Source organism: Pelodiscus sinensis, chromosome 7, assembly GCF_052426305.1.
Source record: "Pelodiscus sinensis isolate ZL-2025 chromosome 7, ASM5242630v1, whole genome shotgun sequence".
Lineage (NCBI taxonomy): Eukaryota > Metazoa > Chordata > Testudines > Trionychidae > Pelodiscus > Pelodiscus sinensis.
Genome location: NC_143058.1, coordinates 57,437,024 through 57,462,761, shown reverse-complemented (window position 1 = coordinate 57,462,761; position 25,738 = coordinate 57,437,024). Strand labels below are relative to the sequence as shown.

Here is a 25,738-nt window from a genome sequence, read left to right as displayed (position 1 = left end):
ATTGTGGTTTTCAGAGAAATGCTCTTCAAGCCATATCTCCTGCCACCATGGAAGTCTTGATGCGTGTTTTGGCAGACTGTGACACCTGGGATGATAAGGATCCTGAGGAAGTGAGCAGGAAGGCTGAGCTGACTCTTAAGTGCCTCACAGAAGTAGTGCATATCCTTCTCACCAGTAGTTCAGACCAGCGGCAAGTGGAGACCAGCACCATACTGGAGAACTATTTCAAGTTGCTTAATTCAGACCATTCAGCATTGCCCAACTCCAGGAGATCTAGGCAGTGGGAGAATAGGTTCATTGCACTACAGATCCAAATGCTGAGTGAGTGATGCATCCAGACAATTCCTCTTTAATTTTATTAAAATTTTCGTAAGTTTTAAATGAAGTGATTTTGAGCAAGTATAATTAGTGTTGTCATGTTACTTAGGTATGAAATTGAGTATTTTCTTGTTGAAATTAATTGAAATATGGGCTAATTTACTTTTAATTAAAAAACATATTAACCAGAAATTTCTGGTTACTTTTTGGCCTAAGGATGTCCTCCTACAGAGAGTTTAGAGGCAATGAAAAAAGATTAGAAAATATGGTATTTGTTTTGGACTCGATTAAAAAGTCATTTGGTAACAGCTTCCACGCTACAGCATCTGAGAGGCTGCAGTTAACACCATAGATAAAAGGAAATACCTGGAATATTTAAGCTATTCCATTGTGGTGGCTGTTTGCAATTTTTAGTTGTGTAATTCAAATAATTACATAGACCCACAGAAATGTAGGACTGAAAGGGACCTTGAAAAGTCATCTAGTCCAGTCCCTTGCATTGAGGCAGGACTAAGTTTTAACAAGACCGTCTCTGACAAGTGCTTGTCTAACTTGTTTTTAAAAAGTGATGGAGATTCCAGAACATCCCTAGGTTGCATCCTTCAGATGAAAGAGTAGCCTTAAACCAGGGGTGAGGAACCTTTTTTGAGTCAGGGGCCACTGACCCTCAGAAAACACAAAGAACCTAACCCCCTGATTGACATGGCCCCTGACTGAGGAGAAACGCTCCCCTTGCACACTAGAGCCTAACGGGGGCCAGGCTAGTAGATTTTGTGTGCTCCAATCCTGCAGTGGGGCAGGGCTTATGCACCAGCACAGGCTCCACAGTGTTGGATAATACTGACTAGTGGCAAATAAGATTACTTGGGAATGTTGAGGAATAACTGGCTGATGAGGAAGCAAGTATTTCTATGTGTTTTTAAATAAGAAGGCATACTTCTTGTATATCTGCAAATGACAATGATTTTAAACAGCATCTCAACACAAGATATTCCGTAACTGAAGTTTCCTCCAGATACAGCAGGTAACATGTTGGTTTCTGCTGCCTCAGAATGTTTTACTCAAGACCTGCTTTGTATGCTGGAATTCATTTCAGTGTTTATCAAAGCAATCACAGTTTTCAACTGTGGTTCTCGGTGCTAGGGATGTTACATTTTGATTAATGAGCTAATCAAGTAGTCGATGGAATTTCCATCGACAACTCGATCAGTCGATAAGGAGGGTGCTCGCTATCCTACTGCGCCTCTCCCTTTGAAATGTACAAGAACCGCCCATGGCTCTTGTCCCTCTCCCTTTGAAATATACAGCAGCTTCCCTCTACCCAGGCGGCTTTGTACATTTCAAAGGGAGAGGAGCAGCACTGGGACAGGTGCAAGTGGGACTGTTTCAATCCCCGCTTGTGCTGTTTTCCTGCTGCCCCTTGCCTCCTCTACCCCCTGCAGAGGTAGCCCTTGCTGCCTCTCTGTGAAAGAAGCAGCAAGAGGGGGAGCGACTAGTTGAGTTCCTACTCAACTACCTCATAAGCATTTGCTTCCTTACTCAGTGCATACATTTTTTTTTCCTATGGAACCGTCTATGTTTTGTTTCTAAATTTGTCAACTGTATAATGAAAAAGAAATGCTTAAGGATTAGTGTAACTTTTTTATGTTTATGATTTTGATTTTGATAGACACCATCACAGCCATGCTAGACTGCACTGATAGGCCTGTTCTGCAGGCCATTTTCCTTAATAGTAACTGCTTTGAGCATCTCATCCGACTACTGCAGAATTGCAAGGTACATTTTTCCCATTATTATTGACTTATAAGAAGCATGACATTTTATTGAGATCAGACACAAGTGTTCATCTTTGTATCTTGGCCTTAAATTTAAATTAAATCCTTGTGAGTATCAAGTATTGGACTTGTGCCAAAAGCTAAAAGTATGGGTAATTTATGAAGTAGAAGTACATCTTGTCTTCCAAATATATTAAGCGTGCTTGTATTGATGACAAGACACTGACTTATGAATGCTCACAGTTTCTCTTTGAAAAATTCCTGTATATATTTCATCTCCAAATTTTGTTACGATTAGTATCAAAATCAGTCTCCCTACTCTGAGAAGTTACTTATAACTATTAGGTGAATTCATGTCTACTTTCAGGGATGCATTTCTTAAAAAAAAAAAAAAAAAAAAAAAAGGCGTTCAGTTGCAAAGGTTTCAGAATATGTGCTGTGAATTTCTACATAGCTGAGATTAGGAAAGAGTTTAATTTGTTATAAAATGCTATTCTTTGAATGCCTTTTCTTTTTAGAAGGAACATAGTATTCATATTTCAATATTAATTCCAGATGGCCATTGATTGTAAGCCAGGGCATTTCATGAAGTTGTTATGCTACATAAATGTGAATAGTGCCTAATGCCTAGAATTTTGTTTCTTTTTGTTTTGTGCATACCACGAATCTTGTTGATGTGGCTGCATTGAAGGGTTCCAGATAATTTAATTCTGGCTACAGTGTGGGAATTATTGTACAATATTCCATTTAGTTAGAAAATATTTAAATGGAATAATACTTTAAATGCCCAAGTGTAAATTTTGACCCAGTTCTTGCTTAAATTGATTTAAGTTAGGACAAAATTCTGATTGATTTTCATTGGTAACCATATTGAGTGTGTTGTATAGTGTTTTGTGTGTTTAACTTCTTGTAAAAGTATATTGTTTGGTCTTTCCAAGGTGTGTGTGGGTTTGTTTTGTTTTGGGTACTTCCTTCTGAGAATCTGTAACTGTTTCTGAACTAGGAATGTAAAAGTGTAGCCGTTTTAATGTGTAACCTGGAGACATGAGCTTATCGGTCCCCATACGGCTACTCGCGGCTCCCGATCTTGCTCGGCTCCCGATCTTGCTCCTGGATAGCTGGCTGCTGCCTCTTATACTGCGTCCCAGAGCTAGTATGTGTGGGGAGCCAGCTTAAAAGCTGGCTCCTGGAGTTCACTGTCTGCTGGGGAGCCGCTTGCCATCCTGCGCTGCTGCTTCTGGAAGCGGGGTGGTAAGTGGGAGCCAGTGTGCTGCAGGAGCTGGCTGAGAAGTCGGCTCCCAACGTGTGCTGGCCCCCAGAGAGCTGACTACTGCCCCATCTGTAATCGTAAAATTTTCAGCATTTTTTTCAGTTGATCAGTTATACACATTTTAACTTCCCTATTCTGTACTGACCGTATAGTATTTGCAACGGTGTGGTAAAAGAGAGATTTAGATTTTTCTTATCAGATCTGCTTCTGCTCCCACTGATGTCAATGGCAGTATTCCCATTGACTTCAGTATCAGCTGTACTATGGCCTGTGCTTCAACCATTCTCTTTTCCTTGAATTTCACTTTTTTTGTCAGCAGAACTCTTCATAGTTGTTACACCTTTGTACTGTATAATGGATTCTTCTTGTTGTTGTTACAACACTGAGTGGTTTCTTTGGAGTTTTCAAATTTGTGCACATTTTTTTTTTTTTACAATGTAAATAACCCCAAGGGGGCAAGGTCATGTATTTTCCAAACATAGTACAATGATCTTTTAAAGGCTGACTACAAAGATAAACTCAGTTGTGAAGTTAGTACCGTTCTTCTGTCAAGTGCCTCCACTAATTAGGTAGAATCTTGCTGAAAATATTTTTTCCTCATTCTTGAAAATCTGTCATACTTCTGGGTTCATTGGTGACACCCAAATGTATAACACTGAAGATAACAGAAATGCCAGCAGTAGTTCTTTACACAACAGAATACGTTGTGTATTGGTGAACCTGGAGACTGGGATACTTGCAAAGAGGGGAGAGGATAAAAAGGAAATAAAAACTGATTTCCATTGTGAATACTTCCAGGAGCCATTTAATAGAGGCATATTTCTGGTCTTACCTCAAAATGCTCTTCAGCTTTGCAAATCCTCTTTAGCTGAAGTTCATCTATCTTCTGTGAAGAATTCAAAGCTTAGGAAGAAAGATATCTCCTCTTTTCCTCTTCTTTGGAGCTGGAGATACAGAGCGTGACTTTTTTCAAATTTGTTCAACCAGTTCAGATGTTGATCTGAAACCCAATTTATCTGATCTGAAGCCCAGTTTAAACAGGGCTGTCCTCTGAAACGTTGCAATAACTTTATAGGTGTTGAAAAGGGCATTATTGATAAACTAAGAACATCTGACATTACTTCATGTATCCTTTTACATTTTATATATATTTTATGTTCATGGGAAAATTTTCTCCAAATCTGATCTATTTTTAAGAATAGCAGTGGTTACCATGCTCAGCCTTATGTGGGCTAAGAAAACATTTATTCCTCTATGAATCATCTTCTGGATACAAAAACTCAAAATCAGAGAGGGCCATCTATTTGAGCATTTTAATAAATACATGGTTTTAAAATCGTTAGTTGCTATTTTTCTGTTAGAAGAAATGAGTTTGGGTTTTTTAATGTCTATCTTGCTTCCTGTTGGTGTGTTTTATCTTCAGTTACTAATGCTCTAACTCTTTAAGCATGTTGTTGCTATTCTGCAGTGTTACTAAAAGTATAACAACTTTGGTCATGACAAATGCTTTTCAAACTAAGCAATGTTTCTAAATTTGTGGGGATTTTTATTATTTCTGTAGTGCAGAATAGTATCTTTTTATTCTCGTCCTGTGTTTGTCCTTAATTACAGAATGGGGTTTCATATACTGAACATACAATCTTCAGTAAGTACTAAATAAGTGGTTTAAAAAATGTTTTTCACTTAACATTGCATTTTTTCTGGTGGATATTTTCTCAGAAATGTGACTATCTGTCACAGTTCTCTGTTTTTAAGGGACTTTAAAATTTCTTGGTCTGGAAAACTATGCATTTCTAATAGCCTTTTAACTTGCATCTGAAAGCAGAAGAGGAAAAAACTTCAGAATAATTCAGCTTTGAGTCACTGAGTTTAAGTTCTTGCCAAGCTGCCAACTCATCAGGATGACTGATAATTTTCCTGAATCCTTCCTCTCTTGAAGATTGTGTCCCTCACAAAGCTGCTGCCATTGCTACCTCTGGATTCTGAAGTGTATAGTAGGCATCTCTGGGTGCTTAGTGTCACTTCAGCCCTCCTACAAGAGGAAACATAAGGAAAGAAACGAGGAAGCTGTGCTTCTCTCACCCTTCACATTGCTAATATCTTAAAGTCACACCCCTCCTTTTTTATTGTGAACATTGAAAGCCTCCAGTCCTGCTATTTAGTCACCCTGGGTATGTCTAGACTGCATCTCTTGTGCCTCCTGCAAGGAGTTTTACAGGATCTGTCGAAAAAGGCTTTCTTTCTCCACAGATCCCCCTCTAGACTACCGCTTTTTGCTGACAAAGTGCTGAGTTGGCAAAATGCAGCTGCCATTTTTATGCAAGTTAGGCGCGGGATATTTAAATCCCTGCCTCATCTGCAATGTCAGCCTGCCTAATCTGCATCCCTCTACCCCTTGTGTTTAAGAACACTAAGCCAGGAATAAAAATATTTTATTTTAAAAAGTCATTAGTACTGTTTCTGTGTCTCAGCAATTACATCTTTTGCTTTTTTTCTGGGAAAGAGAATAAAGTAATGAATATTTATCAATAGTTTGCTGTAATATTGAAAGAATTAACAAAAGACTGATGATATTAAGAATTGTGTAACTCACCAGTGTGAGATTGTGTATGCTGTAAGTAAAACATAAATTCACTCCAGACTTCATAATATTAGCTGCAGGTAATATTTAATGTACCTCTTTCCATTATTCTTGTCTCTGTTTCTAACAGCTGTTTTTAAATGCTAACAATAAGGTGGCAGACAAGAGTGAAAAAGACCTTGCCAACAAATTACTGACAGAAATGAATGAGGATCAGGTACTTACCCAATTTTGCTTCACTTGAAGACAAGACAGAATAGCAGTCAGCGGAAAAGTGATTCCTGTACTTTACTTATTCCATCCTCCCCAAATTGCTGCAGCTGGATGAATTCAGACTGCTGCATAGACTTAATGCTTGTTGTCCTTGAAAAGTAATCTTTTCTGATTAGCAAATTACACCCATGACTTCACATGCATGGAGATGCCTCAAGTTGTAGATATTCAGTATAAATTGTGCTTTTTTTTTTAATGTGAGGAAGGTGAAGTACAGGAATAGAATCCTAGTGTCAACACTATCAACCTGGTGGTGATTTCGTTTTTTCTTTTTTGCTTCTTTGTCTCAGCACGGTGATCTCTTGGGTTCTGGGGCTTTGTTTGTGAATCTGTATGGTTGTAGTTGATGTCCTGATTCTTTGCTTGCCGTCAAGAACAGATGTTCCCGATACAATGGACAGGCTGAATGTGGGAGGTGAGAAGAGTCTCTGTTGTCTTGAATATCCATTAGCAGAATGGAAAACATCAAATGCAAATTCTTATTGTACCACTCCTTATAGGAGCACGAAGGATGTTGGATTTGGTCTCGTTAAAATGGATAATGCAGTGCTGAGCACATGAAAATATGTAATCTAGATAGCTTGATTCTGTTTAAAATAGCCAATCCTATTGGTAACTCAGAGTGAGGATATGCATGTAAACATTTATTCACTAATGTCGTTTTTTAATTTTGAGTTCTTATTGTCCAATATGCAGCATGGTATTTCTGAGATCATTAAATGGAGTCTGTTCATTTGCATAGTTCCACTGGTCAGGTTTACAAAGGGACCAGCTAGTATATGACAGATTGTTGGTTTTATAAATTATCGTGAAAAATATTCAGAGGAATTAACTAATAGAAAAAATATAAGGGAAATAATTATTTGAGACTCATTTGGTTTGGAAGCAGTGTGTCATCCTCTAGGATGGATGTAATAGGTGAAGTTATTGTACTGTTTTGGTATAACTAATCGCTTCTAATGTGTGTGTGTGTTGCTTTGGTGTATGCAGGAGATTAAAATGCTGTTAATCTCCATTTATTTAAAGAACTGATGGTCTGAAAACTACATATTTTTGCAGTGCACACATACAGTACAAGCGCTTGTTTATTTTCTTTTCCTCCCTCCCTCTTGAGATTGTCCATTAACAGCATGAGGAAAGTTTGTCTGTTTGTCCATCAGACTCTTTTACTGTAATGTGTGTGAATGCTTCTTTCCTTCTCTTGAGCTTCGTGTGTAGTTTTGTATCAGTTATGTAGGTTGTGGTGTCTGAAATCCATATTGGTGGGGTGATGATTGTAAAGCATGTTAATTAACTCTGGTTTTCATCCTGGCAGAAGTGCACAGGGTACCCTTCAGAGCAGAATTCTGATTAATATGGTTGTAAATAACCTGCCTCTGCTGCTTTCAGGTATTTCAGGGAAAACTAGACTCCTTGGCAGTATCCACCATTCAAGCCCTTACCGCAGTGTTGCACAAATCTCCAGCTGCGAAGGTAAGTGTACATGCTCACAGATTTGTTTATGGCAGCCATCCTTCTCAATTCTTGTTAAACATTTTAATGTAAAACCTTGAATTGCTGTCCCATCATATAGTTGTTATCTTTCGGTGATGTCAGGCTCCAACCTGGTCAAGAAACCTTTTGTGCTTTTCTTACTCATGTTCTTATGGGCGAGATCACAATTTGGGCTGAAACATTAATTTAATTTTATGTAGGATAGACATGATTTCCGGGATTAGAGAGAATGTGATTGGTTAATGAAAGACAGAGAAATTTTTATTGCACAAAAACATTGTTAGATATTATTACTTTGCATTCAGTTTATGTTTCTATGTCCTCATAATGTTTGAAGGGTCACCTAGATACTACCACATTTTATATGAATTTTTCAACAGTGGCTCTCTGGCCCTCACTACTTTATTCCAGATGCATGAAACATAAAATTCTGTTACTTCCAACACATTCACTCATATAAAAAAAAAGGGGGGGGGAGTGGGGGCGTTTTCCACGTTGCACAAATAACAATTGTAACTACTCATTGAAAGAAAAGGGAATTTACTTAACAGCATGCGACTACTGTCCATTAACTAGTAAACAGATGTATGTAACTGTGTAGGCTTAACTTCTTCAGAGTTGTTTTCCATAAATTCAGTGAAAGGTAACCAGTTTTTGGAATACTTTCCTATGTTTAATAAAGTTTCTATATCAAATATTTCTCAAATATTATTAAATCAAGACATTATTTTTCCAGGAGAATATTTTATTTAAAAATGATTATAGAATACTTCAGCTTCTAGACTTGTATGTGTGTTCATCTCACACTGTAACTTCAAGTCTAACATTTTGAATTACATTAAAACAATAATACTGGAGACTTTGTTTATGGCCTACGACAAATAAAATAAAGCTCTTCTCCTTGCCTGTACAATTTACGAGCTAGAATTAAATCATTTATTAAGCTACAGAAAATACGTTGCAAGGCATAATATAATATGCAGTAGTGTAATAAATCTCTTACAACTGTAGGGTCCGATCCAAAATTGACTTAAGTCAATTGAAAGGCTATCCTTAGCTTCTCTAGCCTTTATGGAAGGTTTTTAGCATGCTCTCATAATGGGTAACCAAACAATAAAACTGTTTTTATTTTGATTAAACCTCATTAATACCGGTAAGTAATTAGCCACTAGAATTGTGTGTGTCACTTTTATTATCATCAACTAAAGTTGGTCCAATAATAACCTCACCAACCTGTCTCTGTAATGTTCTGGATTCATGTGGCTAGAACTGCATGCATACATCTTTTATTAATGTTACTAGTTTTTCCCCCCTTCCTCAGGAGGTCTTCAAAGAGCGGATTGGCTATGCACACATCTATGAGGTACTAAAATCTCTGGGTCAGCCCTCACGAGAGCTGTTAGAAGAACTTATGAATATGGTGAGACATGTGCTTCCTTTGAACATTATCGAAAATGGCTGCATCTCCTGGGCAGCTTTTCTGCCCGTTTCATTGCAATAGGCCAGTAGTTCATCTTTGTGTTCTATGCTCTTTTCTAGGCTGTTGAAGGTGATCACACGTCTGTTGGAATTTTGGGCATTAGTAATGTACAGCCCTTATTGCTGCTTATCCAGTGGCTGCCAGAGTTAGAGTCACATGACCTGCAGATCTTCATCTCAAATTGGTTGAAGCGAATTTGCTGTATTAACAGGCAGAGTCGTGCCACATGTGTCAATGCAAACATGGTCATCTGTATCATTGAGACATTAAACTTCCACTCTTCTCTCCATCGTACTTGTGCTGAGAACCTAATTGCCCTCCAGGGTTCTTTGGGGAGTCAGTCAATGAGCTCTGGAGAACTGCATCGACTAATACGACTCTTGAGGACTAGTAAACCAAAGCAGATTCACCCGTATGTCATCCCTGTGATGCATGCAATTCTGACAATGGCTCGGAAGCAAGGCCTGGACAGTGCCTTGCAGTATTTTAATTTGTCTCCTAGTATGGCAGGAATTGCTGTGCCACCTATTCACAAATGGCCAGGTTCAGCGTTTTCCTTCAATGCTTGGCTATGCCTGGATCAGGACCAAATTACACCTGGCGACGGCAGCAGCAAGGGAGGCAAAAGGAAACAACTATACAGGTATGCTTGCTGTGATTACTTTGTGTGGAAGAATAGCTCTTGATTCCTGGCATGCTTGGTAGCGATGCTTACATTTATATAGCACGTTTAATTCCAAAATACTTGATAAATTGAATATCAGTGAGTTTGAGAGTAAGAATTATTTCATCTTCCACTGAACACATAACTGTGCTATAGGAATAGCCATGCAAAGACATGAGTAAGAATTTCTTTATTGGAACACTTATACTGCTAGCATGATAGACGGTGCAATGTCATATAGGGAAAACACTACAGCAGCCCAACACCGTAGCATTTAATTTCAGAAAGGGGGTTTACACCAAATGAGGAAGTTATTTAAACAGAAATTAAAAGAACATTTGATGTGTGGCTGTGTGTTGTCCCAGCTCTGCACAGACAGCTGGCACAGCATACCTCAATGGAACCACCCAATGACCACAAGATCCATAAAGGTGCCAGGGCTTCCAGCCAGTTTTATTGTTAACAAAGCACAGTAATAGCACCTGACAGACTGCAAGGCTGCTAAGAGATGAATGCTTGTGACCAGGGCTCAACAAATTATGGAAAACCCTACTCACCAGACAAAAAAGGGACTCGCCCCCCCCACAGTGTTTTTTTAATGGCATAAATTCCTAATAAGAATAAGAACAGTAATTACTAATAAGTTATTAATAAATATCTTTTAAATCTCTACCGTTTCTCTCTGCTGCCATGTCTCCTCCTCTTGCCCCATCAGCTCCCCTGGTGCCTGCTGCCCCCCCCCCCCCCACTCCTCACCCTCCTCTGCTGTCCTGACTCCTGCTCTTACTGCTCTCAGCATTCCTGCGACCTGCCCCCCTCCACCAGCCCTCCTGTGCCCACTCCTCCAGTAGCCCCACCCTGATCATGTGAGCTACCTCTCCTCATCCCCTCTTCTAACACCTCCCTCTACACCTGCCCTGCCTCTCTCCTCTGGTGCTGGTTCCTCCACTGCAGGTGTCTGCCCTTCTGCTTCACCCCCAGAATCCCCTGGCACCTGCACCCTCCTGGTGCCTCCCCCTTCCCTCACTGCCCCTGCCCCCTTTGCCCTGATACCCACCCCCTCACCATCCTCTGCCCCCGTTCTTCTCATGCCCCTATGCCCTCTCACATGCCTTGCTCCATCCCTGCCTTCCTCATGCCCACCCCTTCTTTCAAGCCTTCTCCCAGCACCTTCCCCTCCCCTCTCTAGTCCCCAATGCCCTTACCCTCTCCTCTCCCAGCATCACCCTATCCCCCCTCCCACTGACACCTCCCCTGCTGCCCTTTTCCTCATTGTCTCCTTGGTGCCTTCCGCTTTCTTCTTCTTCTCCTGATCACCTCCCCTTTTCCTCCCCTCCCCTCAGCACATGCCCCTTCCCCATATTTTTTCCCTTCCCTTCCTCTCTCCTCCCCTTCCCACAGCGCAAGCTCCTTTCCCCTCCCTCTCCCCCTCCCCCGCCTGGCTTCTGCCTTCCACTTTGTGGGGTTGCCGGAGCCTTTTTGAATCTGGCGGTCGCCGGCTGTGACCTCACGCTGCCACGTCACGCTGGCATCTGCCAGCGTCCTGGCATCTGCCAGCATCCTGCCCTCTGGCTCACGGCCCGCCTCCTTGCGCTGGAGCTGCCCAGCGCTGAGAATTTCCGCACTTCCCCCTTCCCTGCGGCACTCCGCTCCTCCACCTGCTGGCGAATTGGATGAGGCTGCACTGCCCGTAGTGCGGGCTTCGGCCAGCCAGTCACAATGGCCCACGGGGCCAGTCCGCCCCTGCACTCAAGAGCTGGTACACTCGCCTGCGACGAGTAGATTTTATTTGTCGTGCCCTGCTTGTGACAATGGACGCAACTCAGTGAATGGCTGGACTTTTCATTCCCTCTTGGCTGGACAAAGATACTCCATCTGAGATTCATATTTATACTGATTAAAAGATAGGAAACAAAGGGTAGGAATAAATGGTCAGTTTTCAGAATGGAGAGAGATGGACAGTAGTGTCCCCATGGGTCTGTGCTGGGACCATTCCTATTCAACATATTCATAAATAATTTGGAAAAAGGGTAAATACTAATGTGTCAAAATTTGCAGATGATACAAAACTACTCAAGATAGTTATGTCCCAAGCAGACTGTGAATAGCTAAAAAGGATCTCGTAAAACTAGGTGACTGGGCAACAAAATGGCAGGTGAAATTTAATGTTGATAAATGCATAGTAATGCACATTTGAAAAACATAATCCCAACTAAACATACAAAATAATGTGGTCTTAATTAGCTGTTACCCCTTAAGAGAGATCTTGGAATCATTGTGGGTAGTTCTCTGAAAACATCCACTCACTGTGCAGCGGCGGTCACAAAAAGAATGTTGGGAATTATTAAGAAAGGGACAGATAATAGAGAATAAGACCGAAAATATTATATTGCCTCTCTTAATCCTTATCTTGAATACTGCATGCATATGTGACAACCCCATATCAAAAAAAAATATATTGGAAAGGGTTTAGACAAGAGCAACAAAAATGATTAGGGATATTGAACAGCTTCCATAAGAGGAGTGATTAATAAGACTAGAGCTTTTCATCTTGCAGAGGAGATGGTTAAAGAGGGAACATTATAGAGGTCTATAAAATCATGACTGGTATGAAGAAAATAATTACGGAAGTGCTATTTACTTGTTCTCCAAACATGAGAACTAGGGGGTCATCAGATGAAATTAGGAAGCAGCAGGTTTAAAACAAAACAAAAAAAGGAAGAGTTTTTTTTCCCCACAAAACTCTGTCAACCTTTGGAACTCCTTGCCAGAGGATTTTGTGAAGGCCAAGACTAACAGGGTTCAAAAAAGAGCTAGATAAGTTCATAACGGATAGGTCCATCAGTGGCTGGAAATGGTGCCTGTTTCCATCCACATGTTACCAGGGTGTTCACTTTCAGATAGTAGTGAACAGCAAGGATGAAAACACAGTTATCCAGATAGAATGCTTTATTTTGAAACCACCGTAAGTTGTACAGAGGAAGTTGGACTGTTATATGATGGAACCAAGGTTTGCATATCCATGTACAAGATGAAGATGTCTATAAACTTCCATGAGAACACTGGATCACTTTTGTTCTGCACACTGTGTTTTAGGCTTCCACGTACCTATAATTTACTTGTAGTTATTTGTTTTTATTAGGTGAAACAGAATGGCACTTTGAGGATCCTTTTACTTGTTAGAAATATGACTTGTAATGATGGAATGTTTTCAGCAATGATGAATAGTTCAAATGGGTATTGCACTGAATTAATGTGCTACTAGATAATTAGAACTGTTCAAAAGTATCTCATGGATTTTTTCATTCTGTAGCTTTTTTACAGGAAGTGGGATAGGTTTCGAGGCCTTTATTACCTGCTCTGGAGTGTTGGTGGTTGCAGTTTGTACAAAGAGAGAGTATGCAACAGTAATGCTGCCAGATCATTGTTTTTGTGATTCCCTCTGGGTAAGACCTGTTGCTTGCTTACATAAATGTGCTTTGTTTAGGACAGCATAACCTTAAAGAGAAGTAGGCGATGATCTTAATGAGTGATTTAGTTTTTTTCCTCCTTGAATAAGGACACATTCCATTTCTAAGGATAAGGCCTAATCCTTAAACATGTGAGTAGGTCACATTATAGACTTACTTGTTTGATAGGGTTTTGATGGCAGGATGAGGTTATGTTCCTGGGTGTGGCTTATGAACGAGAGGCTTTTAGGGGATGCTGGTTTTATGTATCAGTTTCCTGAAGTAAATTGTCACCATTTAATTAATTAAAGCTGCTGGTTTTTGGAGTGAATTAATTTAATATTTATACTAATGGTTAGTAATTATTGTCAGAGGCTTAGCAGTTTTGTATATGTTTTTAAGTTTTAAATCTAAATAAATGTCAGTGTGGCTACTTTGGCAACTAATAATTGCAGGATAGGATTTGAAATCACAGAATCATAGAAAAGGTAGGACTGAAAGGGATGGTGAGAAGTGAATTCCAGCCCCTTGCACTGAGACAGGACCAAGTAAACCTAGATCATCCCTGAGAGGTGTTAGCCCTATCTGTTTTTAAACCCTTCCAAAGACGGAAATTCCACAACCACACTTGGAAGCTATTGCATAGCTATAAGCAAACCTTATAGGTAGAAAATTTTTTCCTAATATATAGTTTAAATCTTTCTTGCTCCAAAGTAAGCCTAGTGTTCCTGGCCTTCCTTTAGTGGACATAGAGACCAATTGATTGCTGTCTTTATAATAGCCCTCTACATATTTGAAGACTCTTAACATGTCCCCCCTCGATCTTCATTTTTTAAGACTAAATATACCAGGGCTTTTTTTAAAAAACCTTTTCCTTATAGATCAGGCTTCTGAAACCTTTTATCACTTTGGCTGCTCTCCTTTGGCTCTAATCCGTTCATATGTTTCCTAAACTGCTCCGAATTGGATACAGCTGCAGCTTCACCAATTCTGAGAAGAGCAGGATAATTGTCTCCCATGACTTGCATACAATAGTTCTGTTAATACTAAGGATGTTAAGAGGTGGATAATTCACTAATTGTGTAGTCGATAAAACTTTTATTGACTACAGGATTAGTCGATAAGGGAAGGCTTGCTCAGTCCTGGCTCATGCTGGGTCCAGGAGCTACCCCTGCTGCGGTTCTACAGTTTAAATGTAGTAAGAGCGAGGCCCACAGGCAGCCTGGCTCCTACTATGTTTAAAATGCAGAGTCACAATGGGGTTGCTCTCAGACCTTGCACAAGCTGAGACTGAGCTGGGCTTGCTCAATCCTGGTTCATGCTGGGTCCAGCAGCCCCACAGAGATGGCGGTGGGGCAAACTGGCTTTAAACTCCCCCCCCCCCCCCCTCGTATCGGCTCCTGCTTTCTCCCCGACTGTTTGCTTACATCCCTAGTTAATACACCTTGGAATGGTGTTAGCTTTTTTTGCCACTACATCATGTTGATTCCTATTTTATTTGTGATCCACTGTAACCCCTAGAACCTTTTCAGCATTACTACCATCCTGCCTGTTGATCTCATCTTGTATTCGTGCATTTGATTTTTCCTTCTTAAGTGTTGTACTTTGATATTTGTCTTTATTGAATTTCATCTTGTTGAATTCAGACCAATACTCCAAATTGTCAAGGTCTTCTTGAATTCTTCTAGTGTCTTCCAAAGTACTTGTAACCCTTCTCATTTTGGTATCATCCACACATTTTATAAGCATCCTAATGATTACTGTCTCTGCAGTCTCTATATAATGGGGCCATGGCAGCATCACCGTAATTGTCTATTTCCTTCTCTTTTTTTAAAGAGAAGAAATATAAGTGCAGGTGGATCTCCTGAATGGGGGGTTGTATTATAGTTATACACTAATATTTAGTATAGAATAATAGAACCATAGAGCCGGAAGAGAGCTCATCAAGTCCAGCCCCCTGCCCAAGGCAGGACCAGTCCCAATTAAATCAACACAGCCAGGGCTTTGTCAAGCTGATAGAGGTGCTTAACTAGGGATGGAGACTCCACTACTTCCCTAGGTAACCCATTCCAGTGCTTCACCACTCTCCTAGTGAAATATTTTTCCTAATATCCAACCTGGACCTCTCCTACTGCAACTTGACACCATTGTTCCTTGTTCTGCCATCCGTCACTGCTGTGAACAGCCTTTCTCCAGCCTGTTTGGAACCTCCCTTCAGGAAGTTGAAGGCTGCTATCAAATCCCCCCCCCCCACTCTTCTCTTCTGCCGACTAAACAGACCCAACTTCCTCAGCCTCTCCTCGTAGGTCATATGCTCCAGCCCCTTAATCATTTTGGTCACCCTCCGCTGGACCCTCTCCAATGCGTCCACATCCTTTTTGTAGTGGGGGGCCCAGAACTGGACATAATACTCTAGCTGTGGACTCACCAGAGCCGAATAAAGGGGAATAATGACATCTCTGGATCTGCTGGCAATGCTCCTCCTAATGCAACCTAATATACCATTCGCCTTCTTGGTTACAAGGGCACACTGTTGACTCATGTCCAGCTTCTCATCCACTGTAACCCCCAGGTCCTTTTCTAAAGAACTGCTACTTAGCCAGTTGGTCCCCAGCCTGTAACAATGCTTGGGATTCTTCCGTCCCAAGTGCAGGACTCTACACTTGTCCTTGTTGAACCTCATCAGAGTTCTTGAGGCCCAATCCTCCAATTAGTCTGTCACTCTGGACCCTCTCCCTGCCCTCCAGCATATCTACCTCTCCCCCTAGCTTAGTGTCATCCACAAACTTGCTAAGGGTGCAATCCATCCCCTCATTCAGGTCATTAATAAAGATGTTGAACAAAACCAGTCCCAGAACCGAACCTTGGGGCACTCTGCTGACATCCTGACATTGAGCCGTTGATCACTACCCGCTGAGCCCGACCTTTCAGCCAGCTTTCTATCCATCTTACCGTCCATTTATCCAATCCACATTCCCTTAACTTGCTGACAAGAATATTGTGGGAGACCGTATCAAAAGCCTTGCTAAAGTCAAAGGTATATCATATCCACTGACTTCCCCATATCCACAGAGCCAGTTACCTCATCATAGAAGCTAATCAGATTGGTCAGGCATGACTTGCCCTTTGTGAATCCATGCTGACTATTCCTGATCACCTTCCCTTCTTCCAAGTGCTGCAAAATGGATTCCTTGAGGATCCCCTCCATGATTTTTCCGGGCACTGAGGTAAGACTAACTGGCCTATAGTTCCCTGGATTGTTCTTCTTCTCTTTTTTGAAGATGGGCACTACATTTGCCTTTTTCCAATAATCCGAGATCTCTCCCGATCTCCACGACTTTTCAAAGATAAAGGCCAAAGGCTCTTAAATGACATTTGCCAACTCCCTCAGTACCCTTGGATGTATTAAGTCTGGACCCATGGATTGATGTATGTTTAGCTTTTTTAAATAGTTCCTAGCCTATTCTTTCCCCACCAAGGGCTGTCCACCTTCTTCCCATCTTGCGTCACTTAGCACATGAGTCTGTAAGCTGACCTTGTCCCTGAAGACAGAGGCAAAAAAAGCATTAAGTCTGTGCTCACCAACAGGTTGATCATGAGGCGTCCTGCCCGATCCTCCTCCTCCTCCTCCCAATTTCCTCCCCACCCCCGAGAAGCCCCACTACCTACCTTAAGTGAAAATGGAGGTAGTGTCAGCTTCCCGGGGATGGACAGAAGTCCCGCACCTTAGCGCCACTTCCAGCGATTCCAGCTGCTCTGTTGGGCGTACTGCGGAAGGGAGCAATGGCTCTGGAGGAGGAACACAGCGACTTCCCTGCACCGCACAGGAGGGGTGAGTCAGCCCCGGGGCAGGCGCGCACAGGGCTTCCCTGCGCCGGGGGGAATCCTGGGAGGCGGCAGATGCAGGGGACTCTCTGCCTCCACTCCCCTTCCCCTGTTCCCATCCCCCCCATTCCTTCTTCCTACTGCCCAGTTACCTCTCCCAAGCTACAGAACTCTGTCCCCCTTCCCCTGTCCCCGGCCACAGAACTCTGTCCCCCTTCCCCTGTCCCTGGTCACAGAACTCTGTCCCCACTCCCCTGTCCCCGGCTACAGCACTCTGTCCCCACTCCCCTGTCCCCAGCCACAGAACTCTGTCCCCACTGGCACCCTGTCCTCTGCCAAAACACTCACTAGCACCCTTCCCCAGTACTATGTCCCCTGCTCCCACCAACACAGTTGGGGCCGCATTAGTGAAGCTTTTGGGGTGGGGGGAGGAGCGTTTTTTTGCATCTCACTTGTGTGGCCCCAACTGACTTTCCTTGGGTCAGTGACCCCTGACTCAAGACAGGTTCCCTGCCCTTCTCAGAAATAAAGACAATGCAGAAACTTTTTTTGACACAGTATTTTATTTAAAAATGTAGCCTGGCCAACATAACCCAAATAGGGGCCAAGCCCCCATCTGGCCACAACCACTCCTGCATTCCCCCTTCCCTAGACCCTAGATCTGAGCCTATCATACACTGGAACCTCCTGCCCTGAGCCCCTCACATACCCCAACCCAAATTCCTGAACCCTCACATCCAGAAGTCTGTGGCTCGCTTAGTACCCTAACCCTACATCTGACCCCAGCACTGCTCGGCTTAGCGCCCTCTCCCCAAGCCAGTGTCCCCTTCTCCACCTTCTCCTGCATCCAGATTTCCTCCTAGAGCTTGTACCTCTCACCCATTCCCACACCCAAATCCCTCATTCCCACCCCAGAGCCTACACATCCTGTCTCAACCCAGCAAGGTTATGGCTAGACAGCAGGAGTTTTTCAGGATTCTGGAGATAACCCAGAAAAACTCTTCTGCATCCAGGGATGCATTTGTTCTTCCACTTCTTTTAGTGGAAGAGCAAACATGATCTTTCGGTCACCTCTATATTCCTCTTTCCACAAGGAATAAGGGGGCTTCTAAAAGAAGGGGTTTTTCTGACATTTGGTCTAGTCTAGACAGGCCAAATGTTGGAAACACCTCTTCCTACAGAAGAATTGGGGAAAAAAGCAGCAGTATAACAGTTGTGGATAGCAAGTGATGGAGAGGAGGAGAATAGAGAGGGCGGGGCTTCAAGAAAAGGGCGGGGCTTCAAGGAAGGGGCGGGGCAGTAGATCTTGGCTCATTCTGACATTTAAAAAGTGATCTTGGGTGTGAAAAGTTTGGAGACCACTGCATTAAGTACTTCATCTTTCCCCACATCATCTGTCACTAGGTTACCGCCTTCATCCAGTAGGGGCCCCACAACCTCTCTGATCACCTTCTTCTTGTTAACAAGCCTTTAGAAACCTTTCTTGTTATCCTTCACATCCTTAGCCAGTCGCAATTCCATTTGCGCTTTTGCCTTCCTGATAACTCCCCTGTATTCTCGAGCTATATATTTATATCCCTCCCTAGTCATCTGTCCAAGTTTCCACTTTTTGTAAGCTCCCTTTTTGTGCTTAAGTTCACCAAGGATTTCCCCGGTAAGCCAATCCGGTCTCCTACCATGTTTGCTTCCCTTGTTACGCATGGAATGGTTTCTTTCTGTGCCTTCAATAAGGCTTCTTTAAAATACTCCCAGCTCTCCTGGGCTCCTTTCCCTTTCCTGTTAGCATCCCAGGGGATTCTGCCCATCACGTTCTTGAGGGAGTCAAAATCTGCTTTTCTGAAGTCCAAGGTGTGTATTTTACTACTCTCTTTTCTTCCTTTGGTCAGGATCCTGAGATCTACCATCTCATGATCACTGCTTCCCAGCTTATCACCCACCTCTACTTCCCCTATTAGTTCCTCCCTGTTTGTGAGCAGCAGGTCAAGCTGTGCACAGCCCCTGGTCGGATCCTGCAGCACTTGTACCAAGAAGTTATCCCCAACGTTCTCCAAAAACTTCCCGGATTGTCTGTGTACTGCCGTATTGGTCTCCAAACAGATGTCAGGGTGATTCAAGTCCCCCATGAGAACCAGGGACTGGGATCTGGAAACTTCTCTCAGTTGTCCGAAGAAAGCCTCATCTACCTCATCCACCTGATCCGGCGGTCTATAGCAGACACCAACCACAACATCACTACCGTTGCTTACACCTGTAAACTTGACCCATAGACTCTCAACAGGCTTTTCTCCCTCTATATACCGGAGTTCTGAGCAATCATAGTGCTCTCTTACATACAGTGCAACTCCTCCTCCTTTTCTCCCTTGCCTGTTCTTCCTGAACAGTTTATACTCTTCCAAGACAGTGCTCCAGTCAAGTGAGTCATCTTCCCAAGTCTCTTATCCCCATCAAATCGTAGTTCTGGGACTGGGCCAGGTCCTCCAGTTCTTCCTGTTTGTTACCCAGGCTTCTCACATTGTGTACAACACCTTAGATAACCAGTTGATCGCCCTACCTTCTCCTTTCGAATCAGGGGTCCTCCTTTGTTGCTTGTTTCTCTTTGCATTTCTTCCTGGTATCCAAATTCCCCAGTCCCCTCAGGGTTTTGGTTGCCATCCCCCAATGAACCTAGTTTAAAGTCCTGCTCAATAGATCTGCAAGCCTGCCTGCAAAGATGCTCCTTCTTCTCTTTGTTAGGTGGATCCCATCTCTTCCTAACAATTGTTGTGCCCAGAACAGAGTCCCATGATCAAAGAAACCAAAGCCCTCTCTCCAACACCACCTGTGCAACCATGCATTTACTTCAATTCGACGATCTCTACCCGGTCCTTTCCCTTCAACAGGGAGGATGGATGAGAACACCACTTGTGCTCTGAATTCTTTGATCCTTCTTCCCAACTCTACGTAATCCGCAGTAACTCGTTCAAGGTCATTCTTGACCGTATCGTTAGTTCCTGCATGGAGAAGCAGGAAGGGGTAGCAATCCGAAGGTTTTATCAGTTTGGTAAGCCTCTCCATCACATCCTGAATTCGAGCTCCCGGTAAGCAGCACACCTCTTGAGATTCCAGGTCCGGACTGCAGATGAATGGCGCAGTCATCTTCTTTTGGGGGTGGTGGTCGTGGAACCCCCATCCCTAGGACTATGTATCCCATGCCTTCCAGTAGGAGTGGTTCCCTTCCGATTTCTTCCTTGCGAGGTCCCTTCCAAAGCATTCTTCATTGCAGAGCCTGTGGAGAGAGCCTGAAAACGATTACTTAACTCTGGAGGAATGGGGGATTCCTTTGCTGGCCTTATTTTCCTTCTAGAAGATGCATGCTACCAATTCTCTTTCTTGTCCTGTACTGCCCTCTCTGGCTCTTCTGTCTGCCTTGCTTGCAGAATTAAACACTACCTTCTGTCAAGGAAGTCTTCATCCTCTCTGAGTGGAGGGTCGACACTTGGGCCTCTAGTCCTCTAATTTTTTCCTCTAAAAAGTCTATGGCTTAGAAAATGAGAGCAAGTTAACTGTTGCCCTCATCTCATTCCTCATATGTAAGGGCTGTATTGCATTATTATGAAGGGCGTCACCTCTTTTTTTTTTTTCCCACCGCAAAAAACTTTTTGTAATGTACATTTTTTTAAAAAAGGAAGGCATTGATTGATACTTGATCTGTTTTTCCGGTGATGCTATAGAAATTTGTCATCTGCTATAATTTCTTTGCTCATTTCATGGTAGCAGTGTTGGGTAGACATGCAGAATTGTTTTCTTGCATTTTAATAACTACCTACTCAGATTGTGTTATTTTATTGCCTGTGCAGCACAACATAACTATTGTTCACGTGCCTGGAAAGAGACCCTTTGGTCAAAGCTTTGTCTACATCTATGTCAATGGACAGCAGAAGATCTCTGCCCCACTTAGATTTCCTGCTATGAATGAAGTAAGTTTGTTCTTCACATCAGTCCACTATGCTAGTGATTTCTTATAGAAGAAATAGTTTGTAACATTGTGGTCAGATAAAACTAAGAAATAAAAAGGGAAAAATTGGTTATTTATGGTTTAAAAACATGGTCAAAACTGATTAGCAGTTGTTTTCCTTGTTCATGTGTTGAGGATAGTTAAGGTCATCCTCAACATGTCTCTTTGGAGCCACTTCAAATATGGCAGAATAGAAAAGGCTAGATGTTGATGGTGGTTCAGTGGTCTATGTAACCTCGTGTGAACTCCTTTTATGTGAGAGAGCACACAAGAAGTTTGAGTAATCTTGCACTGTACTGGGTTAGGGACACTTCTTTTCAGTGATGTTAACTGATCAGTTCTACATGATAAATATTAAATTAACCTTAATAAGCAGAATACAATAGAATAGTTATGTAATATATGGATACTTGTAAACAGTTTCTCCTCTTTGTGGAACTAGTCTGTTTGAAACCTAGGTTACAATGTTATGATACTGATCCATTACTTTTATTTTTATATGCCCCAGTTGTACAATCTTTCTTGTTTTGGGGCACGTATTCATATCAGTGGTTCCACTGACTTAATCATGACTACTTGCATGACTTATGTGCTTCCCTAAAGGTCGATGAATCAAGTAGTTAGCTATTAAAAGACCAAACTGTTGATTTTTGGATGCATCTGTGAATAGTTTTAGAAACTTCAGAACATTTATTTACCTTCTTTTATAAACACTGAGGCGGTACCTCTTGTACAAGATGGCATGGGAATATGTCATTAAAGCAGAATTATTTGACAAGATTGTCAGCGATACATATTGCTTAAGTACCAGGATATATGATTCAAAGGGAACAATCTAGTGGGACAGAGCTGTGGTAAAAAGCCAAGCAAGCTCATTTTCATGCTCCTGGTCAGGTGAATTAACTAGTCCTGGTTGGAGAAGGATTAACATGCACTTTCTATTTCAACATATTACTGTCTTTCAACACCTCTTTCCTCTGTCAAAGCTGGTTTTCCCTGAAAGTTCATTAGATTTAGTTCAGTTCACTCATTTTTATGTTTAATTTTGAGAAAGTGTTACAGCAAAATGCTAAATGTGTTTTTTTTTTTTTTTTAAACACCTGCATCTCTAGCCTTTTACTTCTTGTTGCATTGGCTCAGCTGGTCAGAGGACAACCACTCCTCCGCCCTCTCAGATACCAGACCCTCCCTTCTCCTCTCCCATTATGCCTCATCGAACGTCTCTAGGTGGGATTCTCTCTCCCGCCAGTTGGGGAGGTCTGCTTGGGAAATCAGAAGTGGTCACTAAGTTGATCTCTGCGGGTACCCAGGACAGTGAATGGGGATGTCCAACATCACTGGAGGGCCAACTTGGGTCAGTGATCCTCTTCCACGAAGCACTGCAGCCTTCTCAGGTGAAAGCTCTGTATTTGGCAGGTAAGTGGTGGTAGTGGTGGTTGTATAGAGGTAACACAAACAAGCCCCAGCTGAGGACCCTGTTGTGCTACGTCCTGTACAAATAGTATAACAGAAAGAAACATGCCCCAAAGAACTTAGTCTAAATACACAGCTTGCATTGTGCCAAACTAGCAGATATGTCCATAAACTATGTTGGTTTTTGAATCATCCCTTTTGATAGTAACACGTGTATGTTATAATAGACTTGCTTTGTTTACGCAGAATCTCCTGGTTTGAGTAATCTCTGGTTTTGAGTGCTTGCTCATGTCCATTCCATTATGCGTGTGTGCGTGTTTCATGCACAATTGCCAAAAGGTATTTCCCTAGCAGTACCTGTCAGGTTGGCTGTGGAGCCTCCTGGAGTGCTGCCTTTATGGTAATGTGTATTGGTCCCTGCAACCTGTCGCCTGCTCAGTTCCTCCTTACCACCATGATGATCTTTGGAGTGCTCGATCTCTTACTTCGCAAGGCATCCCTAGCTGCTGCTGTTGTATAGAGTTCCAACTTACTCCTTCTTCGAATGCAATAATTAGCTTTTTAGTCGCTATCCCCACAGCATGCAGCAACCCCAGGGGTTTCAGTACAGCAACTCATGCTGCAAGCCTATGCCTAGGGGGGACCAGCATGCTGCTGGCTTAACGTGCCTAGGTGAGGGCCATCTGACAGATAAGTGTAGCATTTGCAAGAGCTATAAGCCCAGAACGAAGTGGGAAAGAGACCAGCATTTGAAACTCCTGCACTTCAACCCTCCGCATAGGAAACGGTGCCAATACCCTCAGTACACAGTGCATCGACCTCCATGCGGGATGCCTTCTCACCAAGGAAGTAGAACCACAAAGAGCACTAGCTCTGCTCTCCAATATGGAAGACCAGCTCCTCTGTGCAATACAATTCATCATCTCTGGTGCTGCACAAGAGAGAGAAAGTGGACCAAGGCTGTTTGTCAATGGCAGCCTCTAGCGGTTCCCAACCACTAGATAAGGAACTGCTTGAGGCTTCAGGTCCACGTGGGCCTACACGTTTGTCGTGCAGCACTCCAGGCTGTACCTTCACCCTCTACAGGCCTGGGTAGGCAGAGTGTACAAACCTTTTGGACCTACTGGTCACGTTTCCTACCTCAGTTCTCAAATCCCTCAACTGGTGGCTTCAATCTCTGAGGGTCTGTGTGAGAACCCTTTGCCAGCCCTCCCCCTCTCTGCTCATGGGCACATTGGAGGCGCACCTGGGCAACAACAGAACTCAGGGCCTGAGGTTGCAATCAGTGGCCCACCAGTGTCTGAGAGCTCAGAGCGGTTCGCCTTGCTTGCCAGACCTTTCTTCCCCAAGTGTAGGGGAAGAGGGTCTCAGTATTGACACAGAACAGCACAGGGATATGTTTTGTATTAACAGACAGGGTCGTGCTCTGTTCCCAGCCCGCATCCTGGCCACTGGCCCAGCTGCACTCCCGGCTGCCAGCTCTTTATTGCAATAGCAGAAAGAATGAAGGGGCTTCCCATCTCTTTTCAGTGCATTTCATCATGGATCACATCTTGCATCAGGGCCTGTTATGACATGGTCAGAGCTGTGGCATTGACAGCTCACTCCACCCGAGCGCAGGCATCCTTAGTGGCGTTCCTCACACCGATCCCCATTCAGGACATTTATAGGGCATCAGTGTCGTCCATTCCCACCTTCATGTCACACTATGCCCTCACTCAACAGGCAAGGGACCGCACCGCGTTTGGCACAGCAGTTCTTCAAGCAGCAGCTCAATGAGTTCCAATCCCTGCTTCAGGGTAACAGCTGGGGGTTGTTTATTGGAATGGACATGAGCAAACGTTGATGAAAAAATAGTTACCTACTAAGGATGTAAAATCTCTATTTAATTGGTTAACCGGTTAAATGTTACATTTAACTGGCTAAAAGGAGGGGTGGGAGGGTGTAGAACTGCCCCCGTCCCACCACAGACAAGGGTGAGGCTTAGTGGTTAACTATTAATATCCCTATTACTTACCTCTTGTGACTGTTGTGCTCCGAGATGCGTTGCTCACGTCCATTACAAATCCCACCGGCCTCCCCAGAAAAAAATGGAGCAGGCAGTGGGTCAGCAGGGACCTGTGTATGTTGCCATGAAAGCACCAATCCAGGATGCTCCAGAGCCAACGTGATGGGCACTGCTACAGAAAAACCATCCAGCGATCATGCACATGTTGCGTATTGTGGCAAGGGCCCCTCTTCTCCAAGCCACTACTGGGGTTTTGCAGCGGGTCTCAGTGGTAGGGAGCCCAAGCCAGGGGCCCACAGGCTCCCTTCCCTGCTGCCTTTACCTAATGCTGGTCCAACTTGTTCTCTCCCTTTCTTCCTCTCTGCCTCTCCACCGCCTTCCTTTTGTCCTCTCACACCTCTCTCCAGCCTCCAACTGCTGAGGCTTTTAAAGGCCCTCAGAGAGACAGCAGAGAAGTCAGCTGGCCCCAATTTGCCTAAGCCAGCTCCCAGCTGCACCTAATTGTGCTGCAGTTCTCTGCTTTTCTAACAGGAGTTTTTCCCTTTTAGGCTGCCTTTTCTCCTCTCTGCAGCAGCTCCCTGGCCTGACCCTGTCACACATCCCCCCCTCTGTTCAACCCCGTGGGGTTGGGTTACTTGGGTCGGACAACAATGCACCCTTGACAACCCGTCTGCATTCCCATGCTGGGTCCCTGATCTGTGTTGCACACGGAAGTGGAAGGGCTGCAGGGACAGGAACCATCGGGTAACCTCGCATTTCTGTCCTTGTTTCGGTGCATCCACTGCAGAGGCGCATGATCGGTGACCAGGGTAAACTTCCGCCCGAGAAGGTAGTAGCGAAGGCTTTCCATGGCCCACTTTACTGCAAGACATTCTCTTTCTACCACGGCATAGTTTTGTTCCCTCGGCAGAAGCTTCCTGCTGAGGTACAGGATTGGGTGCTCCTCTTCTCCCACCATTTGAGACAATACAGCTCCCAGTCCTACTTCGGAGGCATCCGTCTGCAAGATAAACTCCTTCTTAAAATCAGGGGCTATGAGAACTGGATTGCCACAGAGGGCATTCGTGAGATCTTTAAAAGCTTCTTCCGTTTCCATGGTCCACTTTACAATGTCGGGACCACGTGCTCTAGTCAGGTTGGTCAGAGGGCAGGCCCTGGAGGCAAAGTTGGGGATGAACCTGCGGTAATACCCAA

The 25,738-nt window shown here is 43.4% G+C and overlaps 1 protein-coding gene across 4 annotated transcripts in view; it reads left to right on the top strand.

The window, feature by feature from the left end:
• Positions 1-25,738, top strand: part of NBEAL1 (neurobeachin like 1) — a 166,462-nt gene that overhangs the window by 55,665 nt on the left and 85,059 nt on the right. For 2 of the 4 annotated variants that reach the window (XM_075933831.2, XM_075933830.2), the window contains exons 9-17: positions 15-321; positions 1,988-2,094; positions 6,075-6,161; positions 7,607-7,690; positions 9,033-9,131; positions 9,251-9,834; positions 13,169-13,301; positions 20,966-21,085; positions 22,236-22,539. In XM_075933831.2, the coding sequence (XP_075789946.2) occupies positions 15-321; positions 1,988-2,094; positions 6,075-6,161; positions 7,607-7,690; positions 9,033-9,131; positions 9,251-9,834; positions 13,169-13,301; positions 20,966-21,085; positions 22,236-22,539 (1,825 nt within the window). The other 2 variants (XM_075933832.2, XM_075933833.2) reach the window with 2 other exon arrangements.